General features: G+C 48.5%; 7 protein-coding genes across 7 annotated transcripts; 1 reads left to right on the top strand and 6 right to left on the bottom strand.

Annotated features, from left to right (window-relative positions):
• Positions 1-39: 39 nt before the first annotated feature.
• F5147DRAFT_611135 (uncharacterized protein) lies at positions 40-3302 on the bottom strand. Its single transcript, XM_041432432.1, has 6 exons — positions 3225-3302; positions 2589-3170; positions 1950-2537; positions 1783-1900; positions 1247-1734; positions 40-1200 (listed from the first exon to the last, which is right to left on the bottom strand). The coding sequence occupies exons 1-6, from the start codon at positions 3225-3227 to the stop codon at positions 253-255; spliced, it is 2727 nt and encodes a 908-aa protein (XP_041293971.1). The 5' UTR covers positions 3228-3302; the 3' UTR covers positions 40-252.
• A 68-nt stretch (positions 3303-3370) lies between these two features.
• F5147DRAFT_690000 (pyridoxal phosphate-dependent transferase) lies at positions 3371-5393 on the bottom strand. The gene is made up of 9 exons (XM_041437022.1): positions 5153-5393; positions 4788-5095; positions 4683-4741; positions 4582-4625; positions 4431-4534; positions 4290-4383; positions 4046-4233; positions 3788-3996; positions 3371-3729 (listed from the first exon to the last, which is right to left on the bottom strand). The coding sequence occupies exons 1-9, from the start codon at positions 5316-5318 to the stop codon at positions 3489-3491; spliced, it is 1413 nt and encodes a 470-aa protein (XP_041293970.1). The 5' UTR covers positions 5319-5393; the 3' UTR covers positions 3371-3488.
• A 280-nt stretch (positions 5394-5673) lies between these two features.
• On the bottom strand, positions 5674-8774 carry F5147DRAFT_689995 (kinase-like domain-containing protein). Its single transcript, XM_041437021.1, has 6 exons — positions 8424-8774; positions 8140-8362; positions 7836-7952; positions 7122-7768; positions 5978-7064; positions 5674-5820 (listed from the first exon to the last, which is right to left on the bottom strand). Exons 1-5 carry the CDS (start codon positions 8652-8654, stop codon positions 5985-5987), a joined length of 2298 nt encoding a protein of 765 aa, XP_041293969.1. The 5' UTR covers positions 8655-8774; the 3' UTR covers positions 5674-5820; positions 5978-5984.
• A 2344-nt stretch (positions 8775-11118) lies between these two features.
• Positions 11119-15435, bottom strand: F5147DRAFT_689986 (uncharacterized protein). Its single transcript, XM_041437020.1, has 18 exons — positions 15189-15435; positions 15103-15127; positions 14916-15044; positions 14771-14863; positions 14568-14714; positions 14276-14521; positions 14037-14224; positions 13396-13987; positions 13247-13345; positions 12956-13198; positions 12354-12905; positions 12240-12302; positions 12099-12192; positions 12004-12046; positions 11727-11950; positions 11531-11672; positions 11420-11482; positions 11119-11362 (listed from the first exon to the last, which is right to left on the bottom strand). Exons 1-18 carry the CDS (start codon positions 15327-15329, stop codon positions 11261-11263), a joined length of 3186 nt encoding a protein of 1061 aa, XP_041293968.1. The 5' UTR covers positions 15330-15435; the 3' UTR covers positions 11119-11260.
• Positions 15436-16104: 669 nt separating this feature from the next.
• Positions 16105-17019, top strand: F5147DRAFT_689980 (uncharacterized protein; the record flags this gene model as incomplete). Its single annotated transcript, XM_041437019.1, is given in 5 exon segments — positions 16105-16282; positions 16526-16746; positions 16762-16763; positions 16798-16889; positions 16935-17019. The coding sequence occupies 2 exon segments, from the start codon at positions 16105-16107 to the stop codon at positions 16687-16689; spliced, it is 342 nt and encodes a 113-aa protein (XP_041293967.1). The 3' UTR covers positions 16690-16746; positions 16762-16763; positions 16798-16889; positions 16935-17019.
• A 582-nt stretch (positions 17020-17601) lies between these two features.
• Positions 17602-19321, bottom strand: F5147DRAFT_543524 (P-loop containing nucleoside triphosphate hydrolase protein; the record flags this gene model as incomplete). The annotated part of the gene is made up of 7 exons (XM_041430289.1): positions 17602-17646; positions 17696-17850; positions 17904-17996; positions 18042-18322; positions 18378-19000; positions 19037-19216; positions 19265-19321. Coding segments are annotated over 7 exons (1434 nt in total), but the record flags the coding sequence as incomplete, so codon positions are not given.
• A 3797-nt stretch (positions 19322-23118) lies between these two features.
• F5147DRAFT_745260 (uncharacterized protein) lies at positions 23119-23481 on the bottom strand (the record flags this gene model as incomplete). The annotated part of the gene is made up of 2 exons (XM_041439738.1): positions 23119-23279; positions 23340-23481. The coding sequence occupies 2 exons, from the start codon at positions 23479-23481 to the stop codon at positions 23119-23121; spliced, it is 303 nt and encodes a 100-aa protein (XP_041293965.1).
• Positions 23482-23972: the final 491 nt, after the last annotated feature.

Raw genomic sequence — 23972 nt, 5'->3', positions numbered from 1 at the left:
GCTTACCATTAATTGAATGACACAACGGCCTAGTAGGCATACGCGTTCTTCCAAAGTTGTTATATTGTATAATACAATACAATGATAATATTTTCGAAACGAAGGAGTGACATATACGAGGCAAGAGTGCTTGTGCAAGAGGAATGAGGGGTAAGAGAGTGCAGTTCAACGTGGCAAGAAAATAGATGATGCGATAAGAATTATGGAGATATACATAATTTTGGACTGAATGGGGGTTCGCCCATCATAAAATTATGTCGGCCAGCCACCTGCGATCCTAGCAGCACCAAAACCAACACGCCCCATAATATTCCATACAGCAGAAGTGCCATCATAACCGAAGCCTTCCCCGGGTCCTTGCATGCTGTTAAAACTCGACCAGGCAGCGCGGTCGTATATTGTTGGGCCACCAACAACTGAATATTGCGCCCCGATAGCTGGCAGACGCGAAGTCATGCAGAGAAATACGAGCGCCATGGCCCCAGCACTGATGAGTGCCTGCCGAGCAGCTCCAGCAAGCCAAGCGTCGCCCTCCTCACCCCCTTCGTTTCCGCCCTTGCCGATGACATAGGTATTGTAGATTTTGTAGAAACGGTTCTGGCGGCGCGGCTGACGCTTAGTCGTCGAGCAGGCGATTAGCTCATCTATCATCTCGCATTCCACACCGAGTTCCTCCTTCAGCGCTTTCCACTCCTCGACGGCGTCTGCTGAGATTCCTCCAGGAATACCACGTATTGGTATAGTAATACCTTTGTGCCGTTCTATTAATGCATTGTTGACTTGCTCGAGCTCGGTCACGAAGTTGTAGGAAGGAGGTGCATCGTTCAGGTGAGGAGCGTCCAGGTGCCCCTTGGGCGTGGGAGGGAGGACAGTCGACGATGAAGAAGCGAGTGCCTCGTCGTCTTCTGGGGTGACCTGCGGTGAGGCCGACCGAGAAATTTCCGACTCTGGCCCATCTGTTTGGATTTCGATGCTTGATGTGATGCGTGGCAATTCTAGATCGGTTTGGACTGCGATCATACCACGGGGGACTTCTTCCGTTTGAATGGAGGACGAGGAAGTAAGAACCTTTGGCTCTGGATGCGTCTGCACTGCACACGCTGTTGTATGCTCCGCAGCGTCATGTTGCGTGAATGTATCAATGTACTTCTTGGTTTCTGAGAAAGTGACGATCTCGGCTTTGTTAATACGGCCAACTTTCTGTTTGGGGTGTCAGATGTGAGGCGCAATTGTGAAGATTACTTACCCTCTTCTTCCGAGTTATGATGGTTTGAATAACGTCCTCCTCCTCACCCTCTGTATCCTCATTCATATCCAGCTCTAATTCATCACTATCTCCATCATCCTCAAGTTCATCATCCTCGCCACCCCAACTGTCGCCCAACTTTCCCATGAGCTCAGCACCCAGACTCTTGCTCATAGTATTCGCCGCACTAGAGTGCCCGCTTCCTGCAGCAGCGTTTGTTGCAGCACTGCGCATCTCGTCCATATCAAATCGCATACGGTCGATCGTTTCCTTGAGCATGAGGTTTTCTTGCTTCTGTTCGTCGAGCTGGGCATGGGCTTGTTGCGCAATGGCTAGCTCCTCTTCAAGATGTGCGAGGCGATCTTCATAGGATGACGCTTCTTTAGCCCACTTCACAGCTTCGAGTGACTGGAGCGCGGCAGCATCTCGGTAATCTTTGATTTCTTGGTCTCGACGGCGGAGCTGGTTGCGATAGCGTTCAGATTCCGCTACAATGATGTGAGCCACACTTTTTTGATATCATGGAGTGAACCTACCACATTGCTCTTGATATTGTTTCTGTAAGCTTTGGTAAGACGAACGCGCGTTCTCCAAACTTTTCTCCAACTTTGCAATTTCAGACTCCAGTGCTGCAATTTGGGTTGAGTTGGTTCGCTAAATGACATCCATCAGACATTGTTCATGCACTTCATGCATTACGTACCTCCTTTGTTCGGAGCTCCTTCTCCTCCCGCTTGGTAGAGGTGAGTTCACTCTTGAGTTCTTCCAAGCGCCCCTGCATTTCATCCAAGTCCATGTCGTGCTCATTCAGCCTGTTCTCAAGTGTCCTCTCAGCCTCAATCAGCTTCCGCCCAAGCTCTGCGTTGGCCTTCTGCAATGCCTCCAGCCGCTCTGTGTGTTCAAGAGACACAGTTGACGACGTTGCTGACCGTTCGGTAACTAAGCCTAAGGACGACCCATGCTCGCCATCAGAGTCTGAGTCAGATGCTGAGCGTGGCATGGGCAACGAGGAAAGTTGGCGCGCAAAGCTGTCGCCTTTCTGTGGGTAATCAAAGGACGAGTCCATGTCAGGTGAATGCTCTCCCGAAGAGAGGTGATCTCTGTCCGGAGACAAGTAGTGGATCCCAATGCCAGTAAAGGGCTGTGACTGTGTACGGGAGTGCGGCCGCGCGAAAGGCGAAGAGCCCGTCGAGTTAGGGGAGAATAGTCCTATGGAAATGCTCGAAGGACTCGTTGGATTTGACGGCGTGCGCGTTCGACCGAACACACTGGGACTGGAGGAGAAAGACGACTAATTGCAGTTAAGTTCAACAGGTGAATATACGTAGAAGGAGTTGCGCACTTCTGAGTCACTAAGAGCAGGCTGAGATCCGCCATCAATGCTTTTGCGTCTGCTGGCAGGCACAGGACGCTTTGACCAGCTTGAAGGGGGCTGTACGTCCAACGGGGTTGTTCGCTGTCGTCGCGACGTATCAAATGCAGAGCTAATCCCAGTATTGGGCGTCTTGGGCGGCACAGACGGTGGCCGGCTTGTGACGCGTGAAGTTCCTACCGAGCCTCTGCTCCGTGATCGCGAGTGGTTGGGATTGGGAGAAAAAGGATTGCGCCCCCGATCATCAGGCAGCGTTACATCCTCTTCCAATGGCGAATCATTTGAGCTGTCTCGTGGACTGTGCCTGGCTCTCTCTGCGACGAGTTGGAGCAGAATCTGAGGTGTAACTTCAATTCCGGGACTGCTCGCGAGGATTTCCTTGAGCCCTTCCATCTCGCGATCGTTGAGCAGGTCGACACCATTATACGAGTCTGAAAATGCACTGAGTACATCTGGGAGTGCGTCTGAGGGTATCGCTGGTTCTCCTGATTGGACTGTACGCGAATCTGGGTGTCTGTTAAATATGTCGTAGAGTTCTTGTTCGAAGTTCGACTGGAAGCAGGTTTCGGGGTCAGAAATGAACTTCTTTGCGCAGAAAACACGTACCATGATGAGTAGATGATGAGAAAAGGGAAATATGGGTTTGTACAATGCACTTACTTTCCAGTACTTCAATGAAATCGCTCAAGCATGCTTTGGCTGCCACAGTAACCAAACATGACTTTGATCGTCCACAACACTTGCCAAATTCGGTCGTCAACAAATGAACAATACCACGTGACTGACAAAGCACAAAGAGACCAGTTGGCTCTGCTAAATAGCTTTGACAAAATGCAAGTGTCTACGTTTCTGGTATTACGTCCAACCTCTCTACACTTGTCCTCTCTCCTTCAACAACACATCTCTGAGGCGTTTCAACGCTTCATTCACTTGTTCTTCCGTACACAAAGAGAACGAGGCCCTCACAAATGCTGTCTTTCGTCCGTTGGGAAGGAAGACCGTGCCAGGGAGTGCGAGCACACCGTTCTCATATGCCTTTGTTCGTATAAGGTCTTCTGAGTCACCCTCATCTACACCAGGTGTATGATTTGGTGAGAGAAGCAGCTTGAACCTATTGTAATGTCATTTTTAACATATCATCTCGATCAGCGTTGAACAGAGGCACAGACCAGAAAAACATGCCCGCTTCAGGGGTGCACCATTCTGCAAGTCCACTGAGGTGCGCATTAAGAGCAGACTCGAACACGTCGCGTTTGTTGCGGTAGAACTCGGCAACGGCCTGTGTATGAGCGAAGAAATTGGCGTAACCCCATTCCTCAACCAGTGCGAGGGTGATCGCCTGAATGAGTGATGAGGATTGCAGATTGGCCGATGCAGTCTGATTGAATGTAAGGTACACAGCACATGCAAGTATATCTTGCACGTACATGCAAGTCTATAGCATCAATGATAGGCTTTGGGCCTGACGCAAAGCCCATGCGTATGCCTGCAGAAAGAATCTTGGAGAAGCTGTCGAACCGGATAACGCGGCCGACCTCCGGCTCGTCAAGTTCCAGCTGGAAGTACGACGGCGGCCGAGCGGCTTTTCCAAAGTACAGATAGAAGTAGGGATCATCTGTAGATAAAGGGACGATTCAATCTACTGCACCAAAAACAAGAAATGTGGCACACCTTCGAGAATCAAGAAGTTGTGTTCGCGTGCAAGTTGCAACACTTCTTTGCGACGCTCAACAGTTGCTGTCATACCGGTGGGGTTGCAGCCGTACTGCAATATGGTTATTTCCGTCCACAGATAGGACAAATATAACTTACGGGCACCGTATAAAATACCTTCGGCTTCGGCTTTCCGATAGGCCAATTCTCCAAAATATTGCGCAGCGAATGAGAGCATACCCCATTCGCATCTGTTTCTACCTCTGAAATTTACTGAGCATGAGAAGATTAAAACTAAAACATGACCAACCGATCTGCTCGCAGTGCAGACTTTTAAACATTGGGATGACACCGCTGAATAGATAGCAGTCAGCAAACTGCCGTCCTCCCTTCAGACTATTTTTAACACACGCATACACCGGAGACTCCACAAGAACAGCATCTCCAGGGTTCACTAAAGCATTGACCCCCTGCGGAAACATGAGAACCATCAATTGTTTTTAAAAAGCTCTTAACCTTATAAATTAAGTCCTGCGAACCACTGCCTATGGATAAACTCCATCCCTCGCCTGATCTGCGGCCATGAGAAAGCGTTTGCAATCCTATGAACCATTTCAGAAGACGAGGAAGACCGCCAGTGGGGCCGTACTGCAAGCCAGCCGAAAGATCCTTTGCGGATAGCGAGATCGACTGTTCCTGCGATGGGTCCGTAGGGGAGGTAATATTGAAAGATAATGATTTAAAGGGGAACATGGCATCGTTGGGTTTTCCCGCTAGAAGTGATATCACACCTGGCTTGTTTTCCAATGGGAACAGCCCGCGAACTGAAGTGGTACCATTAAAATACTACTGTGTGATGACTCACAAGATTAGAAACGAACTAGGACTGGGCTTTCGTATTTTGGCGGCGTCAGATAAAAACTCTGTGTAGAAGTCTACTGGAAGAGATTTGACGACCTTTTCGACAGCGTGCCCGTTGGTTTCAACAGGCCCGGGAGTGGTGACACCAGAAGCTGAGACAATAATTCCATCGGAGTGTGTGACCATCTTGAGATCGTCCTGCAGAGATAAAGCTCACGTCACAGTGAGGGTAGACATGACGGTACACAAATCCAACCTTTTTATAATCAAGAATCAAGATAACAGTGAAACTTTAATGAGCACAGCAACGTTGCCAGAAAGGCACCGATCGAGTCACATCCCGGATATTACTTACTCACACCTGCTGATCCATTGTAACTTACATAAATGTCTAACAAGGGCTGTCACGGCGCGGGAAGCTATCGTTTGATCCTTATTAATATTGGAGCTTCAGAAGAGATGATGGGAACGAGTAGGACGATAATTACGAGCGCCAATACGTACTTACTTAGTCAGATATTTTTAAATGAGTCGTGGGGCATGGCTTATTACGTGTAAGAACACCGGATAGATTTCGTGGTTTCCTTGCCGCCAGTAACATTTAGCAAGCTAACTAAATCTATGTTGCCTCTTGGAGGGGAAGCAAAAAAAGAGTATAAAATCACAGATGCAGTGGAAATACATAGGTCTAGAAGAAAAATTGGATGTGAGTTTAAGTCAGGAATGAGTGGAAACTGCAAGCGGCCATCCGCCGGTATGGTGCAGAGGGAGGATGAAGAGTCGTCTAGGTGACAGTCCGAGAGATATCATAATGTGTTGAAAGTGCTGTACAGAAAATTGCTTGCCTCGAGTTCAGTGGGCGTCATCTGAGAAGTCAGAAAGAGGTACGGGGGAAGCAGCCGTGAGGGAAACAGATGGACGCCGCCGCTTTACTTCAATAGGAACTGTCTCCTCATCGCTCTCATCCTCATCTACCTCCCCGTACATGAGGCTGGTGCTAGCCTGTAAAGCCTCCGATTCCGCTTGGCGATCTCTGTGAGTATCGCGAAAGAAACTAGAGTCGTCGTCGAGGTCGTCGTAGTCGTCCTCGCTCGTCGTACTGGATTCTGATTCGTATGCGACTTGCTGTAAGGGACTGGGGCTTTGAGTAGCAGACCGAACAGTTAGATGCCGGCTGTGCCCAGAGTCGTGCAAGGACGGTTCAGGAACAACTGAAGTCGGGGGAGCGATGTGGATGCGTTCAGGTTGTGGGTGTCGTAACACAGCGGGAGAGTGACAAATTGATTGATTGAGGCCTAAAGGCAAGTTTGACGAAATAAGGCTGCTCGGGTCATTGCACACGCCACCGGCACCCAAGAACATCGCATCATCTCGAAGGGAAGTATTGGCATTGTCTCTACCACGGCTGGTAGAGCCTTGAGAGTATGATGTACCAGGTTGACACTGATCAAGTGGAAGAAGGGTCTTGGATTCTCTCTGTCGTGAAGGAGGGCGACTGGAGTCACGCGCCCTGCTCCTGGATGCATTCCGGGCCCACCTCTCGATTGATTCTTCTCTCCTTCCCATGTTTGGCGTCGAGTCGTTACGCACAATGACAGAGCGTGCAATACCACGACGCTTGCCCTCCTCGTCGAATTCTGAACTTGACATTCGCCCACTAACGCTTTTGTGCCGCTCTACCGCAATGGTAGGCGAAGAACACACACCGAAGTCGTCTTCATCAGGACGTGATGACGTGGCACGCGAAGGACGAACGCCCTTGAATAACGAGGATAGGCGACGTGTGAGGCGCTTTGGCCAGCCCCAGCTGAAGCGGACGGTGGTCATCGCAGTGCGGGTCTCAGACTCCGAGACCTTCACCATGTCAGAGGGTGATGTTTGGCGAAGCCATTCTTGGTGATGTGGAATATCCCGCAGGAACCACACGTACCGCTACACGTAAAATGGGAGATATGGGGGCAAATACGCGCAGAATGAAAATTGACGAACCTTTGCTTGATCAAGAGTCATGCGTTTGTTGGGATCCTTTTCAAGCAGCTTGTCGAGAAGATTCATGACAACAAATCCCTCGGACTTTTTATCCTTAGGTTTCCGCCCGCCAGTTGGAAGACGATCATAACCCATGGTGTCTTCTGGCTCCCAGTCATTTTTGCATATGATATTGTAGAGCATGTATTCGCTCGAATCTGGGGGTCTGAATGGAATTTTACCGAAAAGAAGGCAGTACAGTGTGACACCAAGAGCCCACACATCAATGGCCTTCGTGATCTGCAGTCGCTGGGATGTGTTCGGGCGGACAGTAGAAGAGGAACCTATATGTGGTGCGGACCTCAAGGACGGCAGCGTGGTTGAGGTAGCAGAAGCCGATATGGATGGTGAAGGATCGCCATTATACTCAGCGATGACTTCAGGGGCAAGAAACGGTGGGGTTCCAGCACGCTTGGAAAGGTCCGAATCATCCAGCAAAATTGGGTCGTTAGCGTCATCTAGAGCATTTCCACGCCCTGCAGCCGCAAGGCGCTGCGCATATGAGAAATGCGAGACCCCAAAATCACTGATCTTGACCATTTGGCGATCCGCAGTCCAGAGAAGGTTAGCGGGCTTTATGTCACGGTGAATAATTCCCTGGTAATGAACTGCGTATTGAGAAGGCAAGGGAGTATCCAGATTAGCCTGTGGTAATGAGGATGTTATTAACCTTACGATATTCGAGGCCAAGGATAACATCGCGGCAAATTCGTCGACATTGGTCCACCTGCAGCACAGGCTCATTCTGCTCGTTGCGCCATTTGATTTCTCCACCGCTTAGATACTCCATGACTAGAAGTGAGGCTGTGAGCACATGGCTTCCTGACACAAATAAACCTTCCTATCATACTGTTTCCTAGACTGCAGCCACAAGGTCATAATTTCTCAGCTGAGACACTCACCCATGGCCTGTAGTCAGGAAGTAGATAGGCAGCACGATTCTCCGACTACACGGAAAATAGCGAGACTAAATGCTTACCCATGTATATCCGATCATTCAGCTTGTCGTCGATAACTTCCAACAAGCGAACTACATGCCCATGACGACATTTTTTCATTATCGCTATTTCTTTCCGTATTTTATGCTCAAGGCTTCCGAGTTTTTCTGTGAGTGGTGTGTGAGACGACGCAGGGATGTTTCGCCTGCGGAGCATGTTCATCTTCTCAGCGCGTGGGTTATTACGTTTGACAGCCTTTATGGCCTGATAGACGCGGTGTTAACAAGATCTTTTTAAAGGTGTGGACAAAGAATTGACAACTGACCAGCTCGCGACGATGATCATGCGACAAGTCCCAACACACCCATACTTCGCCATGCTGACCCTTTCCGACTCGGTGACCGCGCAGATACTGGTTCACTATAGGTCTGCGGTCGTCACTATATCTGTAGTGTAGTTCAGCTGTCATCCGAACGCTGCCAGGCGGATCGAATGGGAGTCCTGAGGGGTCTCCTGCAGCATGCGCACTGCTTGCTGAGTCTATGTCGGAAGACATGTTGTTTGAGGACTCATGAAGTCCTTTGCAAGGAAATAAACTGCGAATCAATGGAAGGGAAATAATTGTTGAATAGACTGGAAGACCCTGGAAGAGGAGGAAAGGGAAAGGAGATCAAACAGCGACGCTTCAAAGAAACTGCAATCTAAAGCAGCGTATAACGACCAATTTGAGATGCGGCTGACCCCGGACACTCCGTAATGCAACAGCCTTCACAGATTACAGATTTCACGGACTACGTCTATCACAAATTTGGATGGTGAACGTTTCAATTACATTAATGCAGCACTCCACAGCCCTGCCATCAAGGTACAGCCCTCGCTGCTGGCGTCTTCTTGCCGACCGCTTATCGTGTCTTCAACGAGGACAAACACATTTATTTTCCTCTTTGACGTCTTTCATGACCTGTACCATAAAAATATGTCAGTACAGGGTGTCACGGGTAGCAGAAGTTTCAAATTCGACCCTCCCTCCGCTCCCAAACGAACCCTCAAAGTTCAAGCAGAGATGCGAGGAGGCCGTGATGAGGTGTCTTCGAAAGGGACCACATCAAACGATAACGTGGAAATGACCCTCTTCTACAGATCATAATATCATGATTATCTCTTGTCATATCAATATCCAACGCCCGAACTTTACACCGAGGCAGTCTATACAGTTAAAAACAGGCTCTCACCTGTTCAACATGACGTCCGCAGCCCTGTTTGAAGGGACACGTCAGTTAGATTTCAGCCTATCATTGAAAGAGAGGGTATGTGTAAATAGACAAAGTTCGCGGGTCGGGCCAGCGTTCTCTTAATCCCATGATACTTCCGCCCTCAGCGTCCGCGGAAGCACCGTAAACCCTCTCTGTGTCAGCCAATCACCATGCACATCAGTACATCGTGCGTGCATGCGCTGCCGCCTCCAACCGGGATACAATGGATTACACAACATCGTCAAGGAGACAATTACTTACATTCCAGGTAGTTTTGCCGCATTTGTCACATTTGACTGCATAACACATATCGACGAGGACGGATGCTTCTTCGTGACCCATTGTTATCTGGATGGTTTACTGAAGAGGTAAGTTAAGGTAATAAAGTCACTGCTAGACGTGTGATAGACAAGTGACATTGGCGTGAGTTACATCATGATGTCGGTCAATCCCTTCTTACCTTTGATTTGACAGCAGAAGATACCACACGCGGTGCGGCGAAGCAGTGGCAGAAGTGTGAGAGTGATTCGCGGGAGCGTCTTGCGACTCTTATCGGTCTTCATCTTTATACTTGTTGAAGCTCCCTCGGATCCTGACATATTTGGCCATCTAGGCCAAATCTACGCTCACATGAGCAAAGATAGGCAAAGATACCTGTCTGAGCACGGTTCAGCCATTAGGCGTGCTCCCCGATATCGTCCTTCACTAAACTCAAGGGAAAACAACATAACGCGGGACGTAAAATTAAACGCGTCGCTTTCGCGGGGGTTTGTTGTTGACACTGGCAGGTCTTGATTTCCGCATTACTGCAGATTACTGCCCAGTGCTAGGTGCCCCATATACCCCAAGAAGGTCAATATATTTAATAATCCCACTCAGGGTCGTACTTATCGGCTGGGCCTGGAACCGCCGATATGAACTACACGCGCGAATCATCTAAGCGATCGCTTTGCTCGTACGTACCCGCCTGCTAGTAGCAGCATTGTACTAGTGTTATTAAGTAACAATACACAGCCGGATCTTTGCGGTGGTTTGTCTTAGCACGCACTCATAACCAACTTAGTGACTGTCCGAGTCGGGTTAATCAACCTGCCTAGTAGTACTCCATCCTCCTATCAATCAGCTCGGAATTCCAATCACCACTCTAGTATTGCCAGGGTCGTGGTAGGACTTCCTGGACCCTAACCAAATCGATCAGAAGGGGGGCTGTACCGGGGACACAAGGAACGACGTCTGGAGCGGTCATAATAGGTCCCAATTCGCTACCATTCAGCAGCTAGTATGAACGTTTTCCGCCGCCGATTAGTACACCCCAATGCGAGGTGCTCAATCTCAGCGGCATATGCATTCGTTCCCAGTGGTTGACGGCGTTTCGTTTAAAATACACACGTCGTGGTTTGAAGGTTTCAATTGCGCTATCGACCTGACTGGATGCAGCTGGCCCAGGTAGGCAAGAGTGGTTTTTCCGTGATTTGTTCGGATCAATATAATCAAATCGTGATCCATGTCCTCAGGAGCACAAGGCCTGGATAGCGCTATTTATGTGCACGGGGGATAATGAGCCATTGTTACAAAAAAAGAATTGAGATACGTACTGATCTCCCGACCATGGGACCATCTAGTGTGAATCGTGACTCACCGTCATACAAGGAACGTCGGCAACAATGGCCTAGTTGCGTCTACAGGTCAAAAATTTTAATTGCTCTTCGAGGAACCACCTACATGGAGCTTGGGTGGACTGGTCAAAATCATTTATGAACACGCAGGTGACACACCAAACTCGTCACACAAGCCTCTTTGTCCTGGGACGCTGAAAAATGTATTGCTATTGTAGTATTCATACAATACGATATGAGTAGAAATATCTTATTATATCGTCTTTCACGAACGTGCATACAAGAAAGGACGTTTACCGTCTTTCCTTTACGAAGAAATGCAGCATGAGGAAGCTCGCAGTCGTAAATACCACGAAGAAGATACCAAGCAGGGATATATTCGGCCACCAAAATGACTACCGGATCAGAACATCAGCACACAGTTTACGACAGTGTAAGCATCTATCACCCACCTGAGCTCTAAGACCAAATATCGAAAGTATGGTGGCCGCGGGAACGTCCAACTCAACACCATACTGAAGCGAACACGTTAGACGACAAAAAAATTTGGTCGCCGACATTACCTTAATCTCCTTCAATTGTAGATATCTCAGTTCATTCACGGCAAGCGCCTCGAAAGCAGCGTGGAAGAATGAGACGGTATGCAACCACTGGAAAGCGGGTGTGACAGTGTCCCTGTTGATCAGGAGGCCTGTGAACAGGAGGCTGTGGTGATTATCAATCAACACTGCCGGCATTTAGATACGTAGGATGGCTCACTTGAAAAGCATGACCAAGGTGCCAACTAAGCTCGCCACGCTGGTACTGGCAAATGCTATCGACAATAGAAGGATCACGCTTGCTGTTGTCAAATTGAATAGCACGAGCGTCAATATAAACTTCCAAAAAGCCGGAACTGTGGGCACGAGACCAACTAGGCCGTAAACAATGCCACCAAAGACAATTGGAGGCACCAAGCGGAGCGGCAGGATATCAAACAGAACCTGACCAAGGGCCAAATTAGAAAACAAATACAGTATGATCGAATTTATGTTACCTTTGAAGAGAAGTAAGTGAAGGTCGAATAGTAGCCGTTTGCTCTGATATATATAGAATGAGTGCGGGAAACATGTTTTGCAAGAATCTCCCTACCTTTCACGCATGAAAAGGACTCGCTCGTTCGCGAATAATCCAAGGCTGGATAAGCATGAGAAGCCGAAGAGCGACAATGTGAAGAAGAAAATGCCTGAATCCTATCAGTCAAATAAAACAAACTATCACAATACTGCTCACCAAGCCGGTTCTGGAAGCCTCCAATGTCATTGCTGACGTTGTGGAAAAAGAGGCCACAGATCACTGAGAAAAGGCATATGAATATATGAAATCACAAGAAAAGGCGAGGCTCACAAGCCAGCACGACGGAGGATAGATAGTGAGCTGCCAGTAATGCCGGATCACGGTAGAGATTCTTAAACGCCCGACCACTCAAAATCTTAAACTGCGTTCCCCAACTGGCTCTTTTCCGACCCCGCAGTAAAGAGTTTTCAACCACAACGTCTCGCAGTTCACCATCCGCATGTGACGCATCATCTCCACGCTGTGCAGTAGCAACCTCCTCTGTCTCGGCCTTGATCGACTGTGCAACTTCACTCGTAGAATACGCATCGATAAGCTGCGCAAGTTTGGGAGCAAGCGTGCTGTTACCAGATGGTGAGCTTCGGACAGCTTCCAGAAGCTGCGAGGTCTTGCGTTTGATTGAGGATGTGAAAGAGACCCCACGGGTTCGGAGCTCAGTTTCTTCCTCCACCGCAGTGGAAGAGCGACCTTGTGATCGTACAGACGACGCACCAAAAGCACGCTCCTCATCTAGAAGGTTGTCACCAGATGTCGATGATACCGCATCATTTGAAGGGGAATCCGGGCTTCGTGGTTCAAGTCCAGCATGCACCGTTAGGTCGACTATGACAGAGGTCAGTCGCGCAGTACCATAGAATCATAACACTACTCACTGAGATAATCCGCGATATTAAACCCTGGTGGACATGGCTGGTCGATGCTAGCGAAGTATTCTTGGCATTTGGCGAATTCTCCAGAATACACCATTTTCCCATGAGCGAGGAGGACAAGATGATCAAACAAGGCGACGATGTTACTGCGAGGCTGGTGAATGGTGAAGATAACGGTCCGATTGTAATCGCGTGCAAGGGTCACCAGGCTCTCAACAACATTAAAGGCATTATAAGAGTCCAATCCTGTACAATGTCAGCGTGTTATTGGGATTCATCAAAGCACAGTCTGACCACTTGTAGGCTCATCTAAGAACAATATCGAAGGGCTAGTGACCAATTCACAGGCTATCGAGACGCGTCTCTTTTCCCCTCCAGATATTGACCGGCGTCCTACGCAACAATTAGTATGCGCCTTTAACCCGAGCAGATATCAAGCGTACCAGAGTCACCAATTCTCGAGTCCTTGATACCCAGAATACCGAGTTCGTTCATTGTCTCAAGTGTCCTGTACTTCTTCGCCTCTAAGCTCATCTCTCGCGGGAGTCGCAATAGCGCAGAATACAACACGGTCTCATATACCGTCAACGTGCTCATTAATGTATCCTCCTGATCCACAAAACCCACCACCTTTTTAAACTCCGCGTCCGCGACCTCTCGCCCGTTGACGAGTGTCGTGCCGCTGACTTGGCCCATCTTGCGCTTGCGAGCGAGGATATCAAGGAAGGTAGATTTACCCGCGCCGGATGCACCCATGATGGCCATGACTTGACCCGGCTTGACGGCCCCAGAAATTTTGTCGAGGATAATGCGGTTGCCAAGAAAGTAAGATATATTCGAGAAATGGAGGGATGCGGGGACATGGTCTGTCATGAGCTTCGAAGCTTCGTTTTCCGGCAGCCTGATTTTTCCGAAGTCACCACCGTTGCGCGATCGACCGACGTACCAAAGAATTGCAACAGTCAGGACAACAATCAAACCTGCACCGGCAGAGCTCAGGGCAATCCATTTGGTGTTGTCAGGTGTGGGTATGGGCTATGAGATTGTGAGGACACGAACGCTTCAATTCAATCACTCTACGTACATGGAACCCTGGAACTTGAGAGTAATGCAAGCATTCTCCACCTGCACACTGGAGGGTAATGTACGCATCGCCGAAGATATCGTTGATTAGATTATTCATGGCGGGCTCCTCAAACCTACATCCAGTAGAAGTCTTACAGCTGAAAGTCGCGGGTCCACGAATTTCTTCTGTCAGGAAGTCGCTGATATCTATAACGGAATCTCATGAAAAGTTCAAAGTAAGTTACGGCACATCCTTACCAACACTTCCATCCTCTCCACAAAGGAACTTGTCAGGAATACACTTGCATCTGATATGTTCACATGCATAGATTGTAGTGTTCGTGTCGTATCCTGGTTGAGCCTCAGAGGAGCACGTGTCCAGCGCACAATAAAAGGATTCTTGTTGTGCGGTCCAGAACTGAAAGCTGCATGTCGCAGTGGAGTTGTCGCAACTGAATGTGACTTGCGGGGGACGATCTGGAAGCATGTCCAAGATCTTGCGGTCTACCAAGATTAGTATACGGCATGTCGATGCATTCCGAGGGCGTACTAGTAATGTCACACATTTGGTGATTGCTGAAAACAGTCTCGCCGCCAGTGTAACAAGTCATGTTTGCGACATTTTCATCATCTACCATATCGGTATGGATGCCGCCGGCTAATGGGAAACCAATGCAGGCATCGTTGGTCTTGCAAACTGACGGGAGTTGATTAGGTCGAATGGCAATGACATGTTAATATTATGATTCATACCATTGCAATTTATACCTCCCCAGCCATCCTTGCATTGACATGGATCATTTTCTCGGAGTGGCCTCTCAACGCCATCTGCTAGGGAACCGCACTCTAGAAAAGAATATACGTGAACCATCCAAACGGCGCTGAGCTGGTGACTTACGGGGAAGCAAACAATCTATCCCACCCCAGCCTGGAGGACATTTACACTGTCCATCGTATTCATCGCAGTGACCAAATTGTCCGCAGGTGAACGCTGGAAGAAGACAATTGAAACAAGGTGGACACTTGTCTAGGTGTGAGAGCACAAAATGGTCAACCAGCGATCCGAATAAATGCAAAAGACATACTTATTGAAGGAGAAGACGCGAGCGACTAAGAAAGAAGTAATATTTGAGCACCACAAGATACGACGTCATGAATGACTGGTACGTACGGATATCTCGTAGTTAGACATTCCGCTTGTTGGCCACGACGAGTTGTCTATCCGTCCAGAGACCAAAGGTATCAACACGAAGCCAAGTACAGATATTGGAAATCGTTTATGCATGATCGTTCGCATTAATGTTGTCCGCATCCTACTCTCCTTGCAGTAGGTAGCAGCGGTGCACACAGCACTGTTGCCAGCCAACACACTGCGGAACACCTACGTGAAACTCTTTCCATTTCTGGCGAGTCCCAGCCTAGAAGGGGCATTCGTTCCGACTAGTACTGTCGGGGAGACTAGCCTTGCTCCAGCCGCATCTATATAATGTATAGGTCGTGGTGCTTGTGATCAATAATGGGACAACGCATGTTATCATCCCTTCAAATGATGACGGATGTCATTTACTTCCACTATCCATATAATCATTCCTTGCTCATCCAGATTTTTCAGATTATCATATAGGTAGCAAGTGCGGTGAAGGGTCAGAAGACCTCAAGTCACTGTATCCCCACATTCCACTCCGCAACAGAAAGTTCTTATTGAAAGCGGAGCAACTTCAAAGTCGGCTCTCGCAGCATCCCTAGCTCCGATACCGGGCAGCTCCTGGTCAAGATCAACTCTGCTGCCCTGAACCTGGTTGACTACAAGATACAGCACACTGGGAAAGGGATGGGGACGTGGAACTGAGTGTGTGGCAGAGGAGGGCCAATACGAAATGGAGGTGAATTTGTTTTATACCCTCATAGTGGTGACAACGGGAACTTATGGTTTTTGATACACTAATCTGATCAGCCCCGTGCACTTCTTTCCCTCCTCCAACAGGCTATCCAGATGCATGCAAGGCGCACGATGGAAACCGCTATAGGTCGTGGAATCGACAGGCACTTATTAGGCCTGAAGTTGATGCTAGAAGAACTCCCTGTAGATGCGACCACATCTACTTCCTCCTCGGACTCTCCCTGAAATCTGGCCCACTGACCCCCCGCAAAAACCTACGCACCCTCTCTTCGCCGACCCTCTTTTCTCTCGCCCTCAGGAGTGGAAACTCAGCACTAGTGGCTTGAGCGCCGGTGACCAATTCAGAGGCACTGACTTTGGAGCTGGTTAGGAGGATGGTTATGGGATTAATTGTAAGTTTGATTCGTTGATTTCACAATTGTTTTGCGGGATTGTCGAACCTCAGTGAGGGATTCTTCGTCTGTAATAGTTTCCTATCTGCATTTGTTATTGTCGCCGACATCACCGTCGGTTGACCAGGTCGACTGAAGGTGTTTCGTTTCCGAATTTAATTGGCAATCCCGCTCACGCTTGCCACAAAACCAAGCTCATACTCTGTTCTCTCACAGATCTCATAGCACTCAATCGTATCAAATTCTGTGTCGAGTCCAAATTCTCATCCCCGCTCACCTCCACGAACAAGTTCAAGCAATATATCGCAGATGCGCTCCGGGATATGCGGGCGATTTTCGAGACTGGAGAGCTCGAGTTAAAAGACAAAAAGAAGAAATAAGTGGATGGGGCAGACGCGCGTACAGGCGCGGTTATAGGCCTGATGGCGTCGACCAAGGCTTGTGCCTTGGCTCGTTGAACACGAGGATCCGACACTGATGGAGAGATTATCGGACACCATACAGATTCAGTAGAAGCTTGGATACTTGATCAAGAATTCTACATGCATGAAACGGCCACCAGCGACCGTCCTCGCTTGTCGCTGCACAATACCTGCCCAGCTTGTGTTAGCGATCGCGAGGTCCAAAACTAGCCTATTCTTGTTTGCACAAAACTAAACTATGCCTCCTTATCGCTCGCTGTGCAATACACCACTCAGACGCAATTGAAATCAGAAACTTATTATTTATTCCAAGAAAAAAAAAAAATGCCCCTTATAAGGAGTCTCATGACCGCGCGAGCTGTCGTACAAACCAACTACATATCATACAACTAACCATCATTACGAAAGTAAACCGTGGTCGAGGCCGTCAACAACTAGCATGGTCGCGGGCCCACCTACAGCACAATTCTCTCCAAATCGTCCTTGTCGATCCAGCTGTGTTCATAATGTTCTAACAACCCGCCCACGAGTGACTTGCACCCTGCCCGCTTCATAAATTTCTGACTCGTGCAGATGATCATGCCTTTCTTGCATCGAGTAAGCATGACATTGGTCCGGCGTCGGTCGGTGAGGAATCCGAGCGCCGTGGATCGCACGAGTGAGATCACAATGTAATCTTCCTCGTTACCTGCCACGAACGAACCATAAATATGATGTTATGAATATATGTTGCGAGAACGAACCTTGAAACGAGTCAACATTGAAACATTTGTCCTCCCAATCAAGCTCATTGAGCTTTAAACACTCCTCGATCAAACTCCGCTGAGCGTCGTAGGGGGTGATGATGCGGAATTGCTTATTCTTTGCTTGCAGCATGGTAGCGATGTGGAGAATGGTTTGGCACTCTCCAACGTTCTGCGCATGACATTAGCCAACTGCGAGTGACCGAATTCAAGTGGCTTACCTTCCAACTAGTCCCATGTGACTGTTCCTGGCTGGGAATGTTGATAAAATGACAAGCCATCCTCTCGTTCGTGACGGAATGTTGCGGATCTGACTCGAGTAGGTCATCATACACAAATTTAGATATGAACTGTCCAATTTGAGGGGGCATCCTGTCTACAATAAAATGATAAAATTTGGCATACGGGAACATTAGGTAAAGGACTTACATTGGGTATCCAGGAAAATGGCACGGTCCTTGATGTGCTTGACCTCGAAGATGCTCTTGAGGTCCTGGATATCATCCTGACCATAGGGTGGCACTGAAGATATCAGAATATGTGATAGTATGCAGAAGAAAAACTTACATTGTTTATCATCACCAATGAAGCAAACCTTTCGGATGGAGGTGTGAGAGGTGAAGAGAGGTATGTAGTCACCGATCTCAATTTGGGATGCTTCGTCGATGACGAGGGTTCTAAGTGGCGCGGCTTTAAAACCTCCATGCATGCGAAGAGCAACAGATGAAAGCATAGAGAGGGTACAGAGAATAACCGGGCTGTTTCGTAGCTCCTGATAGAAATTTGGCGCCTTGAAGTCCTCCGATATGATGATATTGGCCCGAATGTTGGCATAGAGGTGCTCGTGCCTAGAGTATGTCAGTTTGCCTAAAGGGAAAAGAGTCAGCTAGTGAAAGGACGGACCAGTATTCAAAAAAATCCTTTGCGACGAGAAGCTTCCAATTGGTCAGGCCAAAGTCAGCGAGTTTCTCAGCAATGTTCTTGACGGCAACATTGGACTGAGCAATGAGCCAGATACCAGAGAGTCCACCGGCAAGGGCAGTCTGAACAAATGAAGCGATGACAGTGGTCTTACCGGTTCCAGGGGGCCCCTGGATGACAGTAAGACGCTTGTCATTTGACTGCTGGAGCATTTGCTTCACAGCTTTCGTCTGAGATGGATTGAGGGGGCGACTGACACGGTTGGCACAGTATTTGACAATATCCGTATCATTCGCCTCCTCCGTCCAGGCGGAGGGCCATTGGAAGTCGTCCCTGGGAGAGGAAAAGAATATGAGCTGAACCCATGGGTTGTCGTGCTCGAGGTTGATGAGACCTTGGAGGATCTCTAGAACCTTTTGAGCACGCTGGCTCTCAGCCTGAGTAGGGTCTTCACGACCGACAATCTTGATCGAGCCAATGCTCTTGCCAGCTAAACTGAGACTGTCGGTGGTGGCAAGTTTGGCGGTGCGACCCTGAGGAATGCCAACCTTCCCGTTGATAGTGAAGCCTCGCCCATCACGCCCGCCGATATCAATGAATGCACGCTGAGGTAATCACTTGTCAAGCAAGGCAGTGTGGACACGCGGACTACATGCCTGACGGTGGTTCTTGCGAATTTGGTTCTTGTATCTGTCAACTTGGGCATGGATGTGGTTGTTCGTATGATCGACAAAAGTAGCAAACTGGCGCGTGACCTCGAGCGGCTTCTTCTGCTCGAGCTGGAACGAATCCTTCGAGCTCTTCGCGAGAAACTCTAAGGCCTGTGATTACGATCAGCACCATTGATCGTCTAGAAAGCAGTGATCTACCTTGTCAGAGAGCAGGAAGGTGTCTACCGGGGGCACTTGCGCGAGGCGATCTTCTATGCTTGAAAGTTGCGATAGATAGTGTGCGATCCATGCACGTAGTGCAAGTGGAGTAATGCCATTATTAGCGGCAGGGGCCACAGGCAGATGATTGATAGTATCATCGCAGAATATTTTGTTGATGTTTACATCATGAACACAATGAAGATCACCAACGGCCTGTTTAACAATGGCGAGCGGGACACGTGTTTTCGATACGCTCTGCACATCGATCGCATTTGCGATTCGAAGATCAAGTGTTTGAAATAGAGCCAGAGCGATCGAAGCGACATCGAAAGCGTATAAGAATCCGGTTGTGCGACGAAGGAGGTTCTGAGTCAAAAACACCCGAGCGGCAGTGTTGCCTCTCTCACTGGCGGGTGTGACAGGGCGTTCATCGCGTTTGTTGTCCTTGCCCCTCTTCTTCTTTAACTCGAACTCGATAATGATAATAGTGGACGTGTCGGCGATTGCAAGCATCGCGAGCTCTCCAGTGGGCGCGAATCCACCAGCAAGGCCAAGGGCACGTCCCTCGTTCCTTTCTAACAGACTGCGCAACTGATGTTGCTCTTCGATTAAGTTGGATTCAGATATAATATGGGCCGACAGCTGTCCACTGTCGACTTCCATAAGATGTTGATAGAGCTGTCTTGTTGCTGTGGGCATGGTGGATGATGGTGGTGAGTGGGCAATGTCTAACGATGGAGTGCAACTCTATTTTAACTTGTCTGTAATGAGGACCCGGCGGGCCCGAAGCCTCATGACTAGGTGGGCGCTTGTTGAGTCCTGACTCCAGCTAGAATTCCGAGCAGTCCCCGTAGTTCCCAGCCCTTCAAGTTCAAGCGGCCTTCCGAGTCTTTCCATTGTCTACAGGTATCACAATCTCTCCGCAGCATTTGCCGCTTTGTCCAAAGTGTCGTCCTGACTCTTACCCGGCCAAGCTCTTTTTCTGGCTCCAGAACTCAATGGAAGGTTCTAAATGTATCTGTGATTATTCTCACAGACCAGCTGGTTGGCTAAGTATTACTGACCTGGACCACGACCGCGACTCGCCGAGTCCAAATTTACTCTGCAGTAGGCGCGCTATTTGGGGTCACCATCGATAAGAATGCTGATTGTTACCATTGTCCCTGTAACAAGGCGAATGGAAGGAAGATATAGTTAACCTATGCGGATTAGACCCTACTATTGCTACCCCTGATGTTGTGGAAGCCTAAAATGTCCTCATTCGCTGCTCTCGATGCCACTCAACGTATTCTGACGCCATTCATGGCGAACAGCTGTATAACATTATCATTGACTTCTTTCTGGTTTTCGTCACATTTTTGAGATGAAATGTAGATTAATGATGCATGCGCATCCTAGCCACGGCGACACCTCATCGCACTGAGTGCTGACTGCCCGAAATCTGTTACTGCTCCACAGCAAAATGTTCTGACAGCGAGAGTCCTGTAGTATGAAGCGTCAGCGGGTGGTGTACTACTGCATGAACCCTCTATGGTAGAACCCCACGCAGCAACGCTCAGAAGGTAGACAGAGCTAGCCAATGGCTTTAACGACTAGCGCTGCCACTAATCTGGGCACCATTATCGACCTGAGTATAACATTGCTGGACGTTCTTTACGTTGCATGTTGATGTCAGTAAATAGGTAGAACGCATGGAATCAATAGACTACCACAAAGCACAAAGGAATTAACGAACAAGTGGATACTGTCACTCCATACAAAAGATGGTTAGCAGCAGTGCTCTGGCAATCCCCATGCAATGTGCCAAAATTCCATTTCGAGAACATAGGCGTCATCCAGCACTGACATAAAAAACACATGGCGAAAACCTTTGGATATGCGAACAATCCTCGTCTGTAAGGGAAGAATGAGTTGGCCAACCCGAGTCTAAGGAAAGTACAGTCGTGGTCACCCCCGGGCCCGCTGATCTTTGAGGATGTGGGTAATAGACGTAGTAATGGCCGAGAGCTTCAGCTCCGCTTTCTTTTGTAACGGGGCCAGGATTTCAAAGCTTGGCGAGAGCGAAGAAAGCACATCATCTCTGAAAAGAACCTACGGAGGAACCTTGTGATGTCATCGAATCCTCTTAATGTAGTGAGACAGTGCCAGTCCAGCATTGGCTTATCCGGGTCGCGTTGCCAAGCTCTGTCTTCCAAAGTTTGCCGGTAAGCAGTTTCCAATATATCGCAATGCATCAGATAGACGAAGGTAGCCATTTTATTCTTTCTCATCTCATGGATGTAACGTGAGTAATCCCTGGACGCAAATCCATGCTGCCAAACTGGCTATCAGCAAGGCTAACATACACGTTAAGCAACTTACACCTCGGCGTCAGCAGTTTGGTTTCTTTTGCACCAGGATGCTCAACAAACTTTTTTCCGAAATCGTTATAGATGAAATTGGAATTCACCTATGTTATGATCCTGATCCTGTCTGAAGGGATGAATGCCGAAATGAAAGCAGTGAGAATAGATCTGACCGACTCCCATTCACGTGTGTACTTGATATCCTCAAGTCTTTCCTTGCGGTCATGCGCAGTTTCTATCTCCACGATTTCGCATGCGTTAGATATCAGCTGAATTACGGCCTCATACAACGATAACAAGATATGCACCTCTTCGATCACTCGACTTGACGCTTTAGCTTGCTGAAGGGTGTAAGCTGTCGGTCCTTTTTGTTCTTGCCGGAAAAATCGTGTTTGGGCGCCTCGGACTATGATCTCAAGCATAGCAGCACCAGTTTACCTGAAACCTGATGAATTCACCATAACATATACGAATCAAACTTAGCGCGCACGAGTGCTCATTTTGACATCTGCTGCTAGTATGGCGAACTACTTGCAATCATTTTTATACCTGAATTGTGAATTTCTGACGAAGTCATCGTCCTGAGAGCCCATCTATGTGAGCACAATAAATGAGTGATTGAGAATGGGGGTCTCTAGACGCGTACTTACCATATTTGCGGATGGCATGTACCTAACCCTAAGCGGCTAGATAACAGACAGACTTCTTTCCGCACTCCTCAAAAGTCGGTTAGCCCGAGTGTATGGAGTGTTATTCACGAAGCACATACATGGCAACGAAGATGAAATGTCAGATTTGCGTATTGAGGCTTGCTCGAATTAGTTGGGCAATATCAAGAAAGTTTGCAATCTGTCACTTCGACGAGCTTCTCGCCAGATGAATGCAGAGGACCTTCGCACGACTGAACTTCGACAGGCCTTGGTGATGCGTGAGAGATTCAGAAGGTCCATTGGACCCAGGAATAAACACTATAGTTCACGTATCGAGGACGGTAGTACCTGTATGACTTGACGAGTCGGATATAGGATAACTATTACTGCCTCTTGCTCACCTGGCATAACATAACCATGTTCATGGATGCTAACAACTCTCGAGTTTTCCCTTTCATCTTTCGCGGTGACAGTCACTTCCGAAGTCCCGAGTCGCCTTGGCTGGCATCTCAGTGACACGTCCGAATCAGATGCTGGCTAGTATCCGAATACTACCGCGCTTGAAGAGGTCCTGGTGAACATCGCCCACGTCTAAAGGAGGTCCTGGTCTGTACTACACTGGAGCTCTTGGACCGGGGACTCGGAGCAAGTCGGGCTTGTCGCGAAACGAATTAGAAGAACCTTTTATGGGAACATGTCTTTGATTCGTAAATGGGGAAATACCCATATGGGTCTTGAATACAGGATATGACTTAGTACTAAGAGAACGTATAGTAGTAGGCGTGGTCATGCTACACTGGAATTGCTTTGGAAAAAAAGTGAATAACATATGGCTACTGTATTAGAACTGCATATCTCAGAACCTAGTTCCCAGTGGTCCCCGAATATAGCCTGAGGTTTGCCCTGGGATACGTCGCTGAACAGTGATAGTAAGTTTCCCGTCAGGCGCGAACCGTGCACGGACACTAGGCATATCTGCGTCACCAGGTGCGAAATGTACTAGCCACTCGTAGTGACCTAAGATCCACGAGAAAGAGTTGAGATTCCACCATTTAATGGATGGGGCATAGTACTTACAATCATTCTCCATGTGCCATGCATCAGCCACGATATTCAACTTATCTCCCTTTTTGACAGAAACAGTCACCATTTCTGATTGTATGGCACGTGGAAGCACAACGGACAGAGAGTGCGTTGAAAGAGTGCTCTGGATGACCATTGTTGGTCGGGATTCTGGAGATGGAGAACGTCGCCACCGCGCTGTCGGTGACGATGAGCTCGAGTCGCTAGAGGACGAGATGCTCGCCTCGATGGATGGGCATGGTGAGATAGATGGGAAGCGTGGCTTTTCAATTGTTGTTTGGTCGGCCCCTTTTGATCCCACAGGGTTCGTAAGGGATTTCAAAGAGTGCCTATTTGTGCTGGTGTTTGTCATAACGAGGGGATAAGAATGCGAAATTTCGGCTGCTCTTGAAGTTTCGTCCTTAGCGTCTTTAGAGTAAGGGACGAATGGAGCGCCTGTATCTGAAGTGGGGGCTTTCCCCTTAAGTAGCGTGTCAAGTGCGCTGTAGGACAGGGATGAAGTCGGGCTAGTGATCTCGGGCATGGCAGTCATAGAGGAGATGTCGTGTGTTCCCCGAAAAGACAAGCTACATGTCAGGGCGCCCAGATTGTCCGCGTTGCAGGGTAGGGTAGATTCGTTGCCAGTGG

Source organism: Suillus discolor, assembly GCF_016758755.1.
Source record: "Suillus discolor strain FC423 chromosome Unknown F5147scaffold_21, whole genome shotgun sequence".
NCBI classification, from domain to species: Eukaryota; Fungi; Basidiomycota; class Agaricomycetes; order Boletales; family Suillaceae; genus Suillus; species Suillus discolor.
Note: the sequence above shows the minus strand (reverse complement) of the source record. Positions and strands in the feature narration are given on the sequence as shown.

Excerpts from the sequence above, each read along its gene's own strand:
- F5147DRAFT_611135 (XM_041432432.1), bottom strand. Across the intron at positions 2,538-2,588 it reads CTGCTCTTAGTGACTCAGAA|TCGTCTTTCTCCTCCAGTCC; the intron begins GTGCGCAACTCC and ends AACTGCAATTAG. Across the intron at positions 1,201-1,246 it reads TCATAACTCGGAAGAAGAGG|AAAGTTGGCCGTATTAACAA; the intron begins GTAAGTAATCTT and ends CACCCCAAACAG.
- F5147DRAFT_690000 (XM_041437022.1), bottom strand. The coding sequence starts at position 5,318 with ATGGTCACACACTCCGATGGAATTATTGTCTCAGCTTCTGGTGTCACC. Across the intron at positions 5,096-5,152 it reads AATACGAAAGCCCAGTCCTA|TTCGCGGGCTGTTCCCATTG; the intron begins GTTCGTTTCTAA and ends GTACCACTTCAG. Across the intron at positions 4,742-4,787 it reads CGCAGGACTTAATTTATAAG|GGGGTCAATGCTTTAGTGAA; the intron begins GTTAAGAGCTTT and ends ATGTTTCCGCAG.
- F5147DRAFT_689995 (XM_041437021.1), bottom strand. The coding sequence starts at position 8,654 with ATGTCTTCCGACATAGACTCAGCAAGCAGTGCGCATGCTGCAGGAGAC. Across the intron at positions 8,363-8,423 it reads ATGATCATCGTCGCGAGCTG|GCCATAAAGGCTGTCAAACG; the intron begins GTCAGTTGTCAA and ends CGCGTCTATCAG. Across the intron at positions 7,953-8,139 it reads GAATGATCGGATATACATGG|TCATGGAGTATCTAAGCGGT; the intron begins GTAAGCATTTAG and ends CCTCACTTCTAG.
- F5147DRAFT_689986 (XM_041437020.1), bottom strand. The coding sequence starts at position 15,329 with ATGCGGACAACATTAATGCGAACGATCATGCATAAACGATTTCCAATA. Across the intron at positions 12,303-12,353 it reads ATCCTCCGTCGTGCTGGCTT|TGATCTGTGGCCTCTTTTTC; the intron begins GTGAGCCTCGCC and ends GCCTTTTCTCAG. Across the intron at positions 11,363-11,419 it reads TATTTGGTCTTAGAGCTCAG|TCATTTTGGTGGCCGAATAT; the intron begins GTGGGTGATAGA and ends CTGATCCGGTAG.